This window comes from Ranitomeya imitator, chromosome 1, assembly GCF_032444005.1.
Source record: "Ranitomeya imitator isolate aRanImi1 chromosome 1, aRanImi1.pri, whole genome shotgun sequence".
In the NCBI taxonomy this organism is placed as follows: Eukaryota; Metazoa; Chordata; class Amphibia; order Anura; family Dendrobatidae; genus Ranitomeya; species Ranitomeya imitator.
In genome coordinates, this window is record NC_091282.1 from 249,510,328 (window position 1) to 249,528,226 (window position 17,899).

The following is a 17,899-nucleotide window of genomic DNA, read 5'->3' on the forward strand; positions in this document are numbered from 1 at the left end:
AAACCGCCTGATCTGCGGGTTCCGTAGATGGATCCTTGATGCCACAGGTTTGGTTTATAGCTCCAATGAGATTCTGGACCATATCCCTCATGGTGGCGATTTGGTTAGAATCCAACTCCGAAATATCCCCCGCGGGCGCATCAGAGAATGCCTCACCAGACTCAGAAAAGGAGGATCGGGAAGACGCCGACCGCAGAGGAGGGCCGTGTGGTGAGATGGAGCGGGAAGAGGACTCAGACCGTCGTTTCTGTCTGAACCTTTTGCGGCTTATCATGGAGGGCTCGGACGGAGGCTCCTGCGACCCGCTGGCCACTGCGGGGGTCTGCAGAGGTAATCGATCCAGCATGCAGACCAGAGTTTGAGACACCCGTGTTAGATCGGCCACCGATTGCGACAGAGAGGAAGCCCAGCCTGGGATGGGGGTATCATTCTCGGGTGGATCGGCCGGGGGAACCTGGGCGGTGGGAACAATCGGGTTGCTGCAGGCCTGACAGAGCGGAGAGGACTGACCTGAGGGAAATTTGCAGTTACAGGACAAACATGCAAAGTACTTGACTAAGGCAGAAGAGGAAGAAGTAGAAGGACTAGAGCGGCCCCCATTAGAGGTAGACATTTTGAAGAGGTCCCTGAAGAAAATGCCAGAGGGTTAGGGGACAGGGGAGCAGAGGGGGGTGTCAGTCTGCAGTGCAGAGCTACTCACGGCAGAGAAAACGGATACCAGGTGGAGGAAGCTGTCCAGCTTGCGGTGGATCTCCAGAGAGAAGTAGCGCTACTGCTGCAATCCGCGCAGATGGTGACCGTTGAAAGGGCGCAGGTCAGGAATGTGCGCTCTGGAAAGTGCGGAGCGCGATGTGTGTGCCAAGCAGCGGCGTAGAGGAAGGGGCAGAAGTCAGCCAAGATGGCGTTGGTGGGCAGAGTGTGCAGGACAGCGGCTTTCTCCCGCTCGATGAAAGCGGAAGTGGGCGGAGCGCGGCACCGGAAGTAGGCCCGGGCCGGGGCCTAAATTAGAAGCTGGCGACCGCCGGAGGAAAGAGCCGCGGCGCCACAGTTAGAAAAACGGCGCAGCAGCCTGCCAAGGCTGTCACGCTGGAGAGGATAGAGCAGCCACTGTGAAACCCGCGGCGCCAGAGCAGTGCACCGTAGGGAGAAGCGGCGCGGTAGTCAGGGCTGTCGCGCTGGAGAAGGTAGTGCGGCCCCAATGAAACTGCGGCGCCGAAGCAGTACGCCGCAGGAAGACGTGGCACGACAGCCTGTCAGGGCTGTCTCACAGGAGAAGGTGATGCGGTCGCTGCGAAAATCGAGGCGCCGGGGATCGGAAGTGGCGCGGCAGCCTGTAAGGGCCCTGCGCCGGATAGAAGGCAGAGGGGCCGCAGCTAGAAGAAAACGCACCTGCCAAGGCCACTGCGCAATTGAGGACCGCCTTGTCCTGCAATCCCAGGCCGTGCTGCTGCAATCTGGGTGCAAGCGACGACCAGGTATTCTGGGAACCCCTAGCAAGACCCCCCTTGAAATATCTGGGATGGGATGGGGAAATACCTCAAACCTCCCACGCCGATACTAACCTGAAGAGGAATGAGACGTCCAGGGAGCTGATGGACGTCCTCGTCTCCGCAACCAACAGGCTCTGGTGGGCGTGTGGGTGGGGGACGGAGCCAGGATCGGACTTCTGAGCACGCTTGTGTGCTAGGATCATGGTCCTGCTGAGGGATCTATGAGGATACGGGGTGGCAGTACACGCCGTACTCATAATCCGTATTGTGGGAATACAGGTGTGACTGTTCACCCTGTATCCCTCCGGGAAACCTGAAAAAAAAACAACGCACATTGAGGTAGATAAGGGTCTAATGAAAGACCCGTGTCCACCTCCTACGGACACCAAGCTAAACTGAAGTGCATAATGCCAGTCGGTGGGGTGTACACTGCAGAGGAGGAGCTAACTTTTTTTGTGCATAGTGTCAGCCTCCTAGTGGCAGCAGCATACACCCATGGTTCCTGTGTCCCCCAATGAGAGGCGATAGAGAAAAAAAAAAATAGCACTTGGGACGAGATTTCTATAAATCCCATCCACTTGTAGGAAGTGTAATATATGGCTTTTTATGGCCAGTGAAAATATGTAGCATTAAAGTGCACAAAACACTCATCGTGGAAATGGGGACTTAGGCGATATTCACACATCTGTAAAATCTGTTAAGAATATGACATCAGAGTATCCTGGACCAGACAGACAGACCTGTTTTTAAAATCGATGTGTGTTTAGATCCATGGAAAAGGATATCCCGAATAACAGAAGAGGAAGGTATGGGGAAAAGTGCCAGGGAGCTCAGTCCTGATCTGGCACAACCTACTAAATATGCCTGTTTGGCAAGAGCGTCACTAAAAAGACAGCGGGAGATTAGGACGATAAATAAGTGGCTTAGAAATTGGTTCAGGAAGGAAGGGTTTGGGTTCATGGAGAACTGGGCAGAAGAGTGAAAATAGGGATTTTTGTGTGTACTCACTGTAAAATTCTTTTCTCTGAGCCACTCATTGGGGACACAGGACCATGGGTGTTATGCTGCTGTCACTAGGAGGCTGACACTAAGCGGAGACAAAAAAAAAAGTTAGCTCCTCCCCTGCAGTATACACCCTCATGCTGGCTTCCAGAGACCCAGTTCACTGCAAAAGCAGTAGGAGAATAATAATAATATATCATGTAACATTAGAGTATAACATGTCAAAGAAAGTAAAAAACCAAAAAAGGTAAAGAGCCGAACAGGCTAACAGGGTGGGTGCTGTGTCCCCCAATGAGTGGCTCAGAGAAAAGGATTTTACGGTGAGTACACACAAAAATCCCTATTTCTCCTTCGCCACATTGGGGGACAGAGGACCATGGGACTTCCCAAAGCAGTCCCTGGGAGGGGAACAATACAACCAAATAACTCCGTGTACCATCTGACTATAAATGCGCGACGGCCGCTTGCAGAATACGTCTGCCAAGGGCCGCATCCGCAGAGGAATGAATGTGGACATTGTAGTGCTTTGTGAAAGTATGCAGGCTGGACCACGTTGCGGCCTTGCAGACCTGCTCCGCCGTTGCCTGGTGCCTGATGGCCCAGGAAGCACCCATCGACCGAGTGGAGTGTGCTCTAATCCCCGCCGGGATAGGTCTGCCCCTGACCCGATAGGATTCCTGGATAGCAGATCGGATCCATCTGGCTATCGTGGCTTTAGACGCAGCCAGACCCTTTCTGTGACCCTCAGGGAGAACGAAAAGGGAGTCCAATTTTCTGAAATGAGCCGTTCTGGAAATGTACCTCCTAAGGGCCCGTACCACATCCAGGGTATGAAGGGCTTTTTCGACCCTGCGTTTTGGCTGCGGGCAAAAAGAGGGAAGAGTGATGTCCTCATTAAGGTGAAAAGATGAGACCACCTTAGAGAGAAAGGCCGGAGATGGACGTAGGACTACCATGTCCTGGTGGAAGGCAAGAAAAGGAGCCCAGCAGGATAAAGCGGCCAATTCTGAGACCCGTCTGATAGACGTCACGGCTACAAGGAAGGCAACCTTCCAGGAGAGGACAGCAAGCGGAATGTCCTGAAGAGGCTCAAACGGAGGTTCCTGAAGACCCCCAGAACCAAGTTGAGATCCCAGGTCTCTAAGGGCATTCTGTAGAGGGGTAACAGATGGGAGAACCCCTGAATGAAAGTCTTGACTTGAAGATTGGCAACGATCCTACGTTGGAATAACACGGATAACGCTGAGATCTGACCCTTGAGGGAACTCAGCGCCAAGCCGGAATCCAAGCCGGACTTAAGGAAATCCAAAATGCATGGGATAGAGAAAACGAGCGGAGGGCGACCTCGGAGCCTGCACCACGAGAAGAAGGTTTTCCAGATGCGGTGATAGATGGAAGCGGAAGACGCCTTGCGATCGCTTAGCATGGTGGAAATGACCTGCTGAGAGAAACCAGCTTGAGTTAGAATCCAGGTTTCAACAGCCACGCCGTTAAACGTAGGGCCCCTGAGCTCTGGTGGCAGATCGGCCCTTGGCAAAGCCGATCTAGGCGGTCTGGCAACCGCCAGGGGACGTCGGCTACGAGCTGAAGAGCTCCGCGTACCAAGCGCGACGTGGCCAATCCGGAGCGACCAGAATGACCGGAACCCCCTCAGTCTTGATTTTCCGAATCACCTTCGGCAGTAAGGGAAGCGGAGGAAACACGTGCGGGAGTTGGAACTGATGCCACGGGGATATCAGCGCGTCCACTCAAATAGCCTGGGGATCCCGAGAACATGCAATGAAATTGTGAACCTTGGCGTTCTATCTGGACGACATCAGATCCACGTCCGGGGTCCCCCAGCGAAGGCAGATTTGCCGAAAAACCTCTGGATGGAGTTCCCACTTCCCCGAGGCAAGGCCCTGACGGCTCAGAAAGTCCGCCGCCCAGTTTTCGACGCCCGGAATGTGCACCGCGGAAATGGTAGAGTGGTTGGCCTCGGCCCAACGAAGAATGTGGGAGACTTCCTGCATCGCCGCCCTGCTGCGGGTACCCCCTTGATGGTTTATATATGCCACCACTGTGACATTGTTCGATTGGTCTCGGATTGGGTGACCCGCGAGCAGGAAGTGAAAGCGTCTCAGGGCGAGTTTGATCGCACGAATCTCCAGGATGTTTATAGGGAGCCTCGACTCCCGAACTGTCCAACGCCCCTGGGCAGAGTGGTGTAGAAACACCGCACCCCAGCCGAGGAGACTGGCGTCGGTAGTTACCACCAACCAGCGGATCGGGAGAAAAGACTTCCCCTGGAGGAGAGATGAACCCAGGGTCCACCATAAGAGGGATTGTCTGATCCGCGGGGACAAAGGGCATGGACGATCGAGGGATAAGGGACTCCTGTCCCAGTTGTCCAGCAGAGCGTGTTGTAAGGGGCGGAGATGGAGTTGAGCGAAGGGGACCGCTTCTATTGCGGCTACCATTTTGCCCAGGATCTTCATGACGAACCGAATGGGTCGCGGGCGAGGATGGCAGAGCGTCCGAACTCCATGCTGAAGCTCTAGGGCCTTGGACCGAGGAAGCAAGACCAGTCCCCTTGAGGTGTCCAGGATCATTCCCAGAAAGGTGATCCGTCGGGCAGGAACGGGGGAGGACTTGTCCAAGTTGATCAACCAGCCCAGGCGCGAAAAAGAATCCAAGGTAATGCGGACGCTTGCCTCGCAGGCCTGATAAGACGGACCTTTTATGAGGAGGTCATCTAAGTAAGGCAACACGACCACTCCTCGAGAGTGAAGAATGGCCATGACGGCCACCATGGCTTTCGTGAATACCCTGGGCTCCGCGGCAAGACCGAAGGGTAAGGCCGTGAATAGGAAATGGTCCTCTAGGATGGCAAAACGGAGGAACCTTTGATGTGGCGGGAATATTGGAATATGAAGATAGGCATCCTTGATGTATTCCCCTCTCTCCATCGAGGAGATGACCGACCGGAGCGATTCCATCCTGAAGTGCCGTACTTTTACACACTTGTTCAGGAGCTTCAGGTCCAAAATGGGGCGCACTTTCCCGTCCTTTTTTGGCACGACGAAGAGGTTTGAGTAAAAACCTCTGAACCTCTCGTGTTCCGGAACCGGAACAATGACCCCGCTCTGGCGGAGGGAATGAATGGCGCAAAGAAGGGCGCGAGACTGAGCCCCCGAACTCGGGAGACGAGAGGGAAAAAACGTGCTGGAAGGGAGGCAGAGGACTCTATTTTGTAGCCAGACGACACCAGATCCCTGACCCATTCGTCGTGGATGACGGAGAGCCAGGCTTGCTGAAAGAAGTAGACGTCCGCCTACTTTGGAGGTGTCGACTGGAACAGTTCCCGTGTCATTGCGAAGGGAATCTGGCAGGCCTGGACCCTCTGGTTCTGGGTTGCCTAGGCTTTCCTCGCCAGGACTGATTCGGCCTGAAAGAGGGACAAACGTCTCTGTCTGAGCGAGCGGATCGGTCCGATCTGGAAGAGGCGGCAGGATTGGACCAGGCCGGACTGCTACGAAAGGACCGAAAGCGAAAATATTGTTGGCGCTGGAAGGCAGCCTTGGGCCTCTGTTGGGGGAGGAACTTGCTCTTTCCCCCTGTAGCGTCGGAAATAAGCTGGTCTAGCTTTTCTCCAAAAAGACGCCCGCTCTGAAAAGGGAGAGAAATCAGAGACTTTTTAGAGGAGGAATCTGCGCGCCACTCTCTGAGCCAAATAGCTCTTCTGATGGTGATGGCGTTTGAAGCATAGTCCGCTGCATCGAGAGATGCGTACATCACGTAATCACCAGCCATGGCAATCTGTTTGGCAAGGTCCGCCACCTCAGACGGGAGATCCTGTTCCTGAACTGATTTTGCTAGTGCATCTGCCCAGTAAACCATTGCCTTGGCCACCCAAGCCGCGGCGAAGGAGGGAGATAGGGAAGAACCTGAGGCTTCGTACACTGAGCGAGCTAGGGAGTCTAGCTGGCGTTCTGTGGGATTCTTAATTGAAGCGCCATCCGGAACAGATAAGAGAGTTTTGGAAGCTAGGCGCGAAACCGGAGGATCTACTAGTGGGGATTCCGTCCAGTCTTTAACGAGATCTGCGGAAAAGGGATACTTCGATTCCAGGGCCTTTTTGCCCGTGAAACGCTTATCCGGACGCTCCCTGTGTCGCCTGACTATTTCCAGGAAATCTGGGTGAGAGGCGAACGTCTTATGAGAACGCTTGGCTCTAGTAAAGGAGACTGAGTGGTCCAGAGCAGAATTAGGGTCATCGTCCACTTTGAGGGCGTGATTGACTGCCTCAATGAGGGAGTCAACCGTAGATCTAAACTCCGGAGCATCCGGGTCTAAGGATGCATCAGACTCATATTCAGAGTCGTGAACGCTACGAGCCCCTAAAGAGGGTGAGCGAGAGGTGGAGCTGCCAGAAGCTGACTGGCGTGGTGAGTGCTCAGGAGAGGTAGTGCGGATCCGTTTTCTGGATGACCGTGCCTCTTTCCGGAGAGAGCGGCCCCTGCTGGCCGACGATTCCCCTGTTACGGAGGGATCTCTTAACCCATGAAAAGGTTTACCCCGCTCCCCAGGGGGGTTCTGAATGGATTTGATAGCATTGGCTAAAAAATCCACGGACAGTGACAGTGAAGCGACCCACGCAGGGGGACTAGATACACCGGGGTCGGTGGCGGTGGAGGGCTCCTGGGCACTTGGGGCATCGCAGACTGAGCAGAGGGGGGAACTCTGAGGCCGAGGAAGTGGAGCCTGGCAGGGGGTACACGCAGAAAAAAAGGTAGTATGCACCTTTGAGGACTTTTTAGTCTTTGACTGGGACATGGTGTGCCCTAATGTAAGATGGACCTCAGGGTCTATAAACTAAGGAAGCGAGGGCGGCGCTGCAGGGTAGAACCTGACGTGGTCTCCTTACCCGTGGTCCTGTGTCCCGCAGAGGGAGAGAGAGACAGCGGTGGTGCTGGCGACAGCCGGCGTTCAAAGCGCTGCACGTGGAGGAAGCTGCGGCTGGGAGAGCTGCAGCTGCGGCGTGCAGAGAAAGATCCAAGATGGCTGCCGAGATTAGAGGAGAGGAAATCTCTCAGAGCGAGAAGCGCCAGGACCGGGGGGCGGCGCAGCAGGATGACGCGAAAAGGGGGCGGAGCCTATCGGGATGCGGCCTGTGCTAGGCCGAAGCCGGTGACTAAATTTGCCGCTTCGGCCCGGCGCGCAGCGCTGAGCGCCGGAGGCTATGGGGACCCAGAAAAAACATGCCGCTGCTAAGAAGGAGACCTCCAGGACCGCAGAGCAGCCGACCCCCCCACCTGAGGCACTTACCCCAAATAGAGGGTGGAACGCAGAGACTCGCTGCACACAGGACCCTGGGACGGGTGAGCTGTGCCCGGGAATTCCCCTCTCTAGATTAGGACGGTGCAGGGGTTGGGGAGACTCCATCCACCATCCCCTGAAAGGGGGGTGGAGAGGAACCGTCCGTCTCCTTCCATCAACCGCATATTCAGTGGTGATGCAGTGGGGGCTGCACGGACGCCACAAAGTAAATTGCCTCTGAGCAGCCGAGGGAAAACCTGGTGGGCAGGGCAGATGTCCAGCAAAAAAGACCTGGCTGCAGAAGAGGATACGTGGAGGACACTCCATGTGCTCGTCTGTAAGGAGGGGGGGGGGGTAGATCGGTCCCTAGAAAAGGCCCGTCGCCCCCAAAAATCAGCTCAGGCAGTGGCATCCCACGTCGCAGGAGAGGGTATGGAGAAGTGAACTCCTGTGCTCGCCTGTTGTTGGTTCGGGGAGATATGAGACTTGAAAGGTTCTGTCGCCCCTTCGTCCGATAAAAAAGGGAAAGAATTAAATCCAGTGTGCCTCCTACGGACACTAAGCTTGAACTGGCTCTCTGGAAGCCAGCATGAGGGTGTATACTGCAGGGGAGGAGCTAACCTTTTTTTGTCTCAGCTTAGTGTCAGCCTCCTAGTGACAGCAGCATAACACCCATGGTCCTGTGTCCCCCAATGTGGCGAAGGAGAAAATGGTCAGACGGATGGATGAGCTTTTAAATTTTTAAATTAGGATCTCGGGGGGTGGGGGTTGGAAAGTAGTTGTACCAATAAGGGGATAGCGTAAACAAAGTGAGACAGTAGGGGGTCAATGAGGAATTAGGAGGGCTGGGATATGCAAGGAAAATAGGTAGGTGAGTAGGAGTCACAAATGTGCTAATAAGAATAAACCCCTGATAGCACATCAGAGGAGAGAGAAATAGGGTCCACCAATCATCACCCCCCTGTACCTCTGGAGTCCAGGATTCCCTCGTGATGTCCCCCGGCATCTTCTTCCGGGAGAAAATGGCAGGCACATGCGCAGTGCACCCAGCGAGATCTGCCAGCCGATACCCGGCAACAATAGGAAAATTTTCCTATTGGTTCATTTTGATCACTGTGATAAGACGCCATCACAGTAATAAAAAAAAAAAGAAAGAAGTAAATAATACCCCTTTTTATCACCCCGTTAGATAGGAAAAAATAATTAAATAAAAATAAATTCATTTCCATTAGGGTTAGAATTAGGCTTAAGTTAGGGTTAGGGCTAGGATTGGGATGAGGGGTATGTTGGGGTTAGGTTTGTGGTTAGGGTTATGGTTAGGATTAGGGTTAGGGGTATGTTGTGGTTAGGGTTCGATTAGGTTTAGGGGCATGTTGGAGTTAGGGTCGGTGTACGGCACTCACAGCAAGTGAGTAATTCTGCTACACACAGATAGACAGGAACACAGGTGATCTGATCATCACAGCTTCTAGTCTCCCATGAAGAATATTGAAGCATGCCAAAAGTATAAAAAAAGTTTTTAAAAATATAAAAAAATAAAAAGTTCAAGTCACTCCCCTTTCGCCCCACTCAAAATAAAAAACTTCTTAAGAAAAAAAATGAAATATACACATTTGGTATCGCTGGGTTCAGAATCGCCCGCTCAACATATAAAAAGTAGTAATCCAATCGGTAAACTGTGTAGCAAGAAAAAAATCGAAACGGCAGAATTACGTTTTTGATTGCTGCAACATTGCAATAAAATGCAATAAAGGCCGATAAAAAAATCGTATACATACCAATATGGTATCAATAAAAAACATCAGATAGGCACGCAAAAAATAAGCCCTCACCCAGCCCCAGATCCCGAAAAATTACAAATTTTTTTAAACACATTTTTGGATTTTTTTTTCACCTCTTAAATAAAAAAAGAACCTAGATTTGTTTGGTGTCTGAACTCGTAATGACCTGGAGAATCATAATGGCAGGTCAGTTTTAGCATTTAGTGAAAATGGTAAAAAAAAATAAAAAATAATCCAAAAAATAATTGGGGAACTGCACTTTTTTTTGCAATTTCACCGCATTTGGAATTCCCCCCCCCCCCCCCCCCCTGATTTCTGGTCCAGGATATGGTAAAATAAATGGTGTTATTCAAAAGTACAACTCGAAGAAGTTTATTAACCCTTCAGGTGCTTCACATGAATTTTTAGAATGTGGAAGGAAAAAAAAAAAAACATTTAACTTTAGTCACAAAAATTTAAACTTTAGACCCCATTTTTTTTATTTTCACAAGGGTAGCTGGATAAAATAGATCTCAAAATTTGATGTGCAATTTCGCCTGAGCATGCCAATAACCCACATGTGGGGAAAACCACTGTTTGGGAGCACTGCCAGGTCTCGTAAGGAGCGCCATTTGACTCTTTGAATGTAAAATGTGACGTAATAATCAGACACCATGTAGCGTTTGGAGAGCCCCTAATGTGCCTAAACAATGGAAACCTCCCATATGTGACACCATTTTTGAAACTATACCCCTCAGAGAACTTATCTAGATGTATGGTGAATACCTTGAACCCCCAGGTGATTCACAGAAGTTTATAGCATTGAGTCAAGAAAAAAAAAAAAAAACTTTTTTTTTTTTCTTCTCAAAAAAGTTTTATTAGCCCCAAAGTTTTGCATTTTCACAAGGTAACAGGAGAAAATGGTACCCCAGTACCGTATTTGATGTGCAATTTCTCTTGAGTACACAAATACCCCATATTTGGTGGAAAACCACATTTGAGGCACAGAGCAAAGCTCAGAAGGGAAGAAGCGCCTTATTGGAGTTCAGATTTTGCTAGACTGGTTTGAGGGTGCCATGTCACAATGGTAGAGCCCCTGAGGTGCCAGAATAGCATAATCCCCCCCATTTTACAAAATACACCTCTTAATGAATTCATCTAGGGTTGCAGTGATCATACTGACACCACAGGTTGGTCACAGAATTTTATAACATTAGGCATTGGCCACGAATATTTTGTTTTAGCTCCAGATTTTACATTTTCACACTGGGAAATGGGTAAAAATAGCACCAAAACTTGTCTCCATATATAGAGCCCCTAAGTGATAGAAGAGCAGAATCCCCCTTCAAGTGACCTCATTTTGAAATTATACCCCTTTGGGAATTTATCTACAGGTGTAGTGCTGATTTTGACTCCATGGGTGTTTACCAGAAACAAGCAGTAGTGGATGTTGCCAAGTGAAAATTGCAAACTGCCGTTGTAGTGACACAACCCATTATGACCAGTTTAATTTCTGTGTGCAAGTCTCCAGAAGCACAGACAGGCTCTCATCACTACAAAACTGCCAAACATGTGGATGCTAAATCCCCACAGTGTGCAGTTTAGGCACACTGTGGAGCTCAGAACGGAGAGGGGCATTTGGATTTGGGAGCGCTGGATTTTTTTTGGGATGCGAGGAGCCGTTTTGCTTTTCCAGAGTTTTTGTACTACCAGTAACGTGGAAGACTCGTATATCTCCACTGACAGGTGACAAACCTGAGTGTGGACTTGCTTTTTTTGTGGATTGATTTTACATTTTACATAACCTTTGGGACCACATTTATCCGTCGCTCTACGCTGAGCACTTACTTTGGGGTTTCCATGTAAATCTTCAAGTGACGTGATTCAGATGAAACCCCTGAGGATCCATTCACTATAATGAGTCATCAGAGTTGCTACAGACTCAGTCTGGCCTCTGGTCAGCATTGTCCTTCTTTCCAGAAGTGCACAAAACTATGGGACTTCCACTTTCTGCTGTCTGATCACAGTTATACAGTATAGCAATGCAGGAGCATTGCTATACCTTATAGCCATGCAGGAGCATTCCCATACCTTATAGCCTGTCAGCCCTGCAGACACAAGTTAGTTAGAACATGCACTGTGCACGATCTAACGAACTTGCTAACGCCATGGTGACCCGATGTCATCATGACGACATCAGGTCACCATGGCAATGATCAGAACCCCGCATTAAAGTTCCGGGATCTTCGATCCAAGGGGAGAGGGGCTTTTTCCTTCGCCAAATGCTGCAATCACAGCATTTAGGGGGTTAAAGTGCAGGGTACTTGGCGGGCACCGCTCCTGGCACCGAGTGCCAGGTGTCAGCCGTTTGAATCAGCCGATATCCAGCAGCAATCGCGTAGTTTGTGCGTGCAAAATCGCCTGGACGTATCCATATCCGTACCAGGCCGTCTGGATACATCCAAAATCATGAAGGGGTTAAACAGTCCTAATCATGTTGTTCATATTTTGACATCATGAGACCAAGACGACACCTAACAATTGATGAATAGAACCTCGCCATTGCAAGGCTTCAAGCGACTGAGCTTAGAGCGTCACAGAGTGTCATAAGCAGGTTGCAATAAAGACCCAGAGAGACTGGAAGAGTCACAGAAGGGCACAGAAGGGAACATCCTTTGGCCACATCTCACACTGATGACTGCTTCATTGTGAACAATGCCTTTCTGAGCCATATGATGAATGCCACACAACTCCAGGCACATTTAAGGCCGGTTTCACATTAGCGTTTTGAGGAGCTGAGGACTTCCTCCGCGAAGCCCTGCCCTTGGTCGCACCTCCGCCTACTTCTGCATGCGGCCTGCTTACCTATCTTTAACATTAGGTACGCAGGTCGTGCCACTGTATGCGGATGCTTCCGCATGCGTCGTTTTGACGATGCGGCGACCAGCGTAGGATGCAGCTTGTAGCAATTTTTTTTTCTCCGCATCATCAAAACGACACATGCGGAAGCATCCGCATACAGTGACACGACCTGCGTACCTAATGTTTAAGATAAATATGCAGGCCGCATGCAGAAATAGGCGGAGCTAGCGGTGAAGGGCGGGGCTTCACGGAGGAAGTCCGCAGCCCTCCGCAGCTCCTCAAAACGCTAGTGTGAAACTAGCCTTAGGAAGGCGAGAGAAACTTTAAGTTGGACGTCAGACCATTTGAAACAGTTTACAGCAGCATGGCCTGCACGCTGGACGACCTGACCTCACCACCAGGCACATGAGTCATCTACGCTAGATGAGGGGCAAGTGGGCCTCAGTGCTGTTCACTGATGAAAGTCAAATTCATGCTGAGCGGAAATGATGGCCGTCAACTATGTTGGAGACGTTAAAGAGTGCTAAGCATCAGCCACTGTTGTCGCCAGATGAGCCTTTGGTAGTGGAGTTACACTGTGGACAGCTGTGACTGTCCAGTCAATACAGAACTGCCCTACACTTTGTGAATGGTACAGTGACAAGCCGATACTAGTTGAATAACATCATTAATCCACTCATTGTGCCTTTGCACAAACAACACAGGCCAAGCGATCTGACAGCAACAATCAGCACATTATCACCAATAATATAGATATGTGATCATGCAATGTTGGGAAAGTCTCTTAAGTTGACAAAAAACTTTTGAACGCCACCCTTATAATTCAATATTTCACCTAAATAACACTTTTTTTTGTTTACAGTGCAAATAAAACAAAAAATAATTGCTGGATACAAACCTTCATGTCCTCCAAAAGTGCATGTGGATTTTCAATTCCCTCTGGGACACATTTCTTATTTTCAGGAAGAGATTCTAGTTTTTCCACAAGAGCTTTCAAACCTTTTAGTTCAAACTCTGTGAGGTGAGTCCACCTAGAAGCTGCCTCTGTGGATGGAGATCCTGATGGAGTTTTTGGGAAATCACTGTGGACAATTGACTTGGAGCTTTCCTCAGAGTCATTTGACAGAGTCCTTTTAAGGTATTGCATCAATGTAGCTTTTTGTCGCTTTTCCACTGATTCTTTGTCTTCTGAAAGTGCACTATTGAGCGTTAAGGATTCATCCCCTGATAATTTGGATATTCTGTCTCCATGGTCATCTTTATCTTCAAGCATATGGGCATCACCTGACTCTTCCTCCATTTCTAACCAAGAATCTGAGGATAAGCTGTCTGTACTGAGTTTCTTTTCTGAATCTGAGACACAAATAGACATTGCATTTTACAGTTTATATGCGACATTAAAGTACATTTAGCTTCAAATTAGACAAATACTTAATGCAAACCTGACAGCTGAAATATGCTGCACGAACCAAGGGCAGCAAGAATTAGCCACCAGCTCATTTCAGGAAGATACAGTATGTCTTCTTACAAACCGTTGCGGCATTTCAGAGAGAAAACCCCAGGCGAGGGTATACAAAACGCGCATTGGGGAGGGCACCAAACTCGTTGTCTTTACCCCTCAAGGTTTTCAATTCCATTATGATTCGCATTACAACCTTTACTACCATTCACGATATGCTCATTATACCTTGTTAGCATTTGTTGCTCTTAAGAGTGCACACTCTACACATCATTCAAGAGAGATGAATATTTTGTCCAATGTTACCTTGTGCACATACAGTTGAAACTAGAAATTTACATACACTATATAAAAAGACACATACATGTTTTTCTCAATATCTGACATGAAATCAGAATAAACCTTTCCAGTTTTAGGTCAATTAGGATAACTGTAATTATTAATATCTGACAAATGCCAGAATGAGAGAACGTTTTAAGGTACCGTATAAACTCGAGTATAAGCCGACCCGAGTATAAGCCGACCCCCTAATTTTGCCACAAAAAACTGGGAAAACCTATTGACTCGAGTATAAGCCTAGGGTGGAAATGCAGCATTTACTGGTGAATTTCAAAAATAAAAATAGATCATTATTTCCCCATAGCTGTGCCATATAGTGCTCTGCACCGTTCATTATTTCCCCATAGCTGTGCCATATAACATAGTAACATAGTAACATAGTTAGTAAGGCCGAAAAAAGACATTTGTCCATCCAGTTCAGCCTATATTCCATCATAATAAATACCCAGATCTACGTCCTTCTACAGAACCTAATAATTGTATGATACAATATTGTTCTGCTCCAGGAAGACATCCAGGCCTCTCTTGAACCCCTCGACTGAGTTCGCCATCACCACCTCCTCAGGCAAGCAATTCCAGATTCTCACTGCCCTAACAGTAAAGAATCCTCTTCTGTGTTGGTGGAAAAACCTTCTCTCCTCCAGACGCAAAGAATGCCCCCTTGTGCCCGTCACCTTCCTTGGTATAAACAGATCCTCAGCGAGATATTTGTATTGTCCCCTTATATACTTATACATGGTTATTAGATCGCCCCTCAGTCGTCTTTTTTCTAGACTAAATAATCCTAATTTTGCTAATCTATCTGGGTATTGTAGTTCTCCCATCCCCTTTATTAATTTTGTTGCCCTCCTTTGTACTCTCTCTAGTTCCATTATATCCTTCCTGAGCACCGGTGCCCAAAACTGGACACAGTACTCCATGTGCGGTCTAACTAGGGATTTGTACAGAGGCAGTATAATGCTCTCATCATGTGTATCCAGACCTCTTTTAATGCACCCCATGATCCTGTTTGCCTTGGCAGCTGCTGCCTGGCACTGGCTGCTCCAGGTAAGTTTATCATTAACTAGGATCCCCAAGTCCTTCTCCCTGTCAGATTTACCCAGTGGTTTCCCGTTCAGTGTGTAATGGTGATATTGATTCCTTCTTCCCATGTGTATAACCTTACATTTATCATTGTTAAACCTCATCTGCCACCTTTCAGCCCAAGTTTCCAACTTATCCAGATCCATCTGTAGCAGAATACTATCTTCTCTTGTATTAACTGCTTTACATAGTTTTGTATCATCTGCAAATATCGATATTTTACTGTGTAAACCTTCTACCAGATCATTAATGAATATGTTGAAGAGAACAGGTCCCAATACTGACCCCTGCGGTACCCCACTGGTCACAGCGACCCAGTTAGAGACTATACCATTTATAACCACCCTCTGCTTTCTATCACTAAGCCAGTTACTAACCCATTTACACACATTTTCCCCCAGACCAAGCATTCTCATTTTGTGTACCAACCTCTTGTGCGGCACGGTATCAAACGCTTTGGAAAAATCGAGATATACCACGTCCAATGACTCACCGTGGTCCAGCCTATAGCTTACCTCTTCATAAAAACTGATTAGATTGGTTTGACAGGAGCGATTTCTCATAAACCCATGCTGATATGGAGTTAAACAGTTATTCTCATTGAGATAATCCAGAATAACATCCCTCAGAAACCCTTCAAATATTTTACCAACAATAGAGGTTAGACTTACTGGCCTATAATTTCCAGGTTCACTTTTAGAGCCCTTTTTGAATATTGGCACCACATTTGCTATGCGCCAGTCCTGCGGAACAGACCCTGTCGCTATAGAGTCCCTAAAAATAAGAAATAATGGTTTATCTATTACATTACTTAGTTCTCTTAGTACTCGTGGGTGTATGCCATCCGGACCCGGAGATTTATCTATTTTAATCTTATTTAGCCGGTTTCGCACCTCTTCTTGGGTTAGATTGGTGACCCTTAATATAGGGTTTTCATTGTTTCTTGGGATTTCACCTAGCATTTCATTTTCCACCGTGAATACCGTGGAGAAGAAGGTGTTTAATATGTTAGCTTTTTCCTCGTCATCTACAACCATTCTTTCCTCACTATTTTTTAAGGGGCCTACATTTTCAGTTTTTATTCTTTTACTATTGATATAGTTGAAGAACAGTTTGGGATTAGTTTTACTCTCCTTAGCAATGTGCTTCTCTGTTTCCTTTTTGGCAGCTTTAATTAGTTTTTTAGATAAAGTATTTTTCTCCCTATAGTTTTTTAGAGCTTCAATGGTGCCATCCTGCTTTAGTAGTGCAAATGCTTTCTTTTTACTGTTAATTGCCTGTCTTACTTCTTTGTTTAGCCACATTGGGTTTTTCCTATTTCTAGTCCTTTTATTCCCACAAGGTATAAACCGCTTACACTGCCTATTTAGGATGTTCTTAAACATTTCCCATTTATTATCTGTATTCTCATTTCTGAGGATATTGTCCCAGTCTACCAGATTAAGGGCATCTCTAAGCTGGTCAAACTTTGCCTTCCTAAAGTTCAATGTTTTTGTGACTCCCTGACAAGTCCCCCTAGTGAAAGACAGGTGAAACTGCACAATATTGTGGTCGCTATTTCCTAAATGCCCAACCACCTGCAGATTTGTTATTCTGTCAGGTCTATTAGATAGTATTAGGTCTAAAAGTGCTGCTCCTCTGGTTGGATTCTGCACCAATTGTGAAAGATAATTTTTCTTGGTTATTAGCAGAAACCTGTTGCCTTTATGGGTTTCACAGGTTTCTGTTTCCCAGTTAATATCCGGGTAGTTAAAGTCCCCCATAACCAGGACCTCATTATGGGTTGCAGCTTCATCTATCTGCTTTAGAAGTAGACTTTCCATGCTTTCTGTTATATTTGGGGGTTTGTAACAGACCCCAATGAGAATTTTGTTACCATTTTTCCCTCCATGAATTTCAACCCATATGGACTCGACATCCTCATTCCCTTCGCTAATATCCTCCCTTAAAGTGGACTTTAGACAAGACTTTACATAGAGACAAACCCCTCCTCCTCTCCGATTTTTACGATCCTTTCTAAACAGACTGTAACCCTGTAAGTTAACTGCCCAGTCATAGCTTTCATCTAACCATGTCTCGGTTATTCCCACTATGTCAAAGTTACCTGTAGATATTTCTGCTTCTAGTTCTTCCATCTTGTTTGTCAGTGCTGTGCACCGTTCATACTGTCCCATAGCTGTGCCATATAGTGCTGTGCACCGTTCATACTGTCCCATATCTGTGCCATATAGTGCTGTGCACCGTTCATACTGTCCCATATCTGTGCCCCATATAGTGCTCTGCACCGTTCATACTGCCCCATATCTGTGCCCCATATAGTGCTCTGCACCATTCATACTGCCCCATAGCTGTGCCATATAGTGCTCTGCACCGTTCATACTGTCCCATATCTGTGCCATATAGTGCTGTGCACCGTTCATACTGTCCCATATCTGTGCCATATAGTGCTGTGCACCGTTCATACTGTCCCATATCTGTGCCCCATATAGTGCTCTGCACCGTTCATACTGCCCCATAGATGCTCCACATAAATCTGTGCCGCTGCTGCAATAAAAAAAAAAAAAAAAAAGCCATACTCACCTCTCTTGATTGCAGCTCCCGGCGTC

The 17,899-nt window shown here is 48.1% G+C and overlaps 1 protein-coding gene across 1 annotated transcript in view; it reads right to left on the minus strand.

Moving 5' to 3' along the window:
• Positions 1–17,899, minus strand: part of KDM2B (lysine demethylase 2B) — a 327,868-nt gene that overhangs the window by 132,051 nt on the left and 177,918 nt on the right. Inside the window, exon 11 of the mRNA XM_069755447.1 lies at positions 13,311–13,765. Coding sequence (XP_069611548.1) covers positions 13,311–13,765 — 455 coding nt within the window. The remainder of the gene's footprint in view (positions 1–13,310; positions 13,766–17,899) is intronic.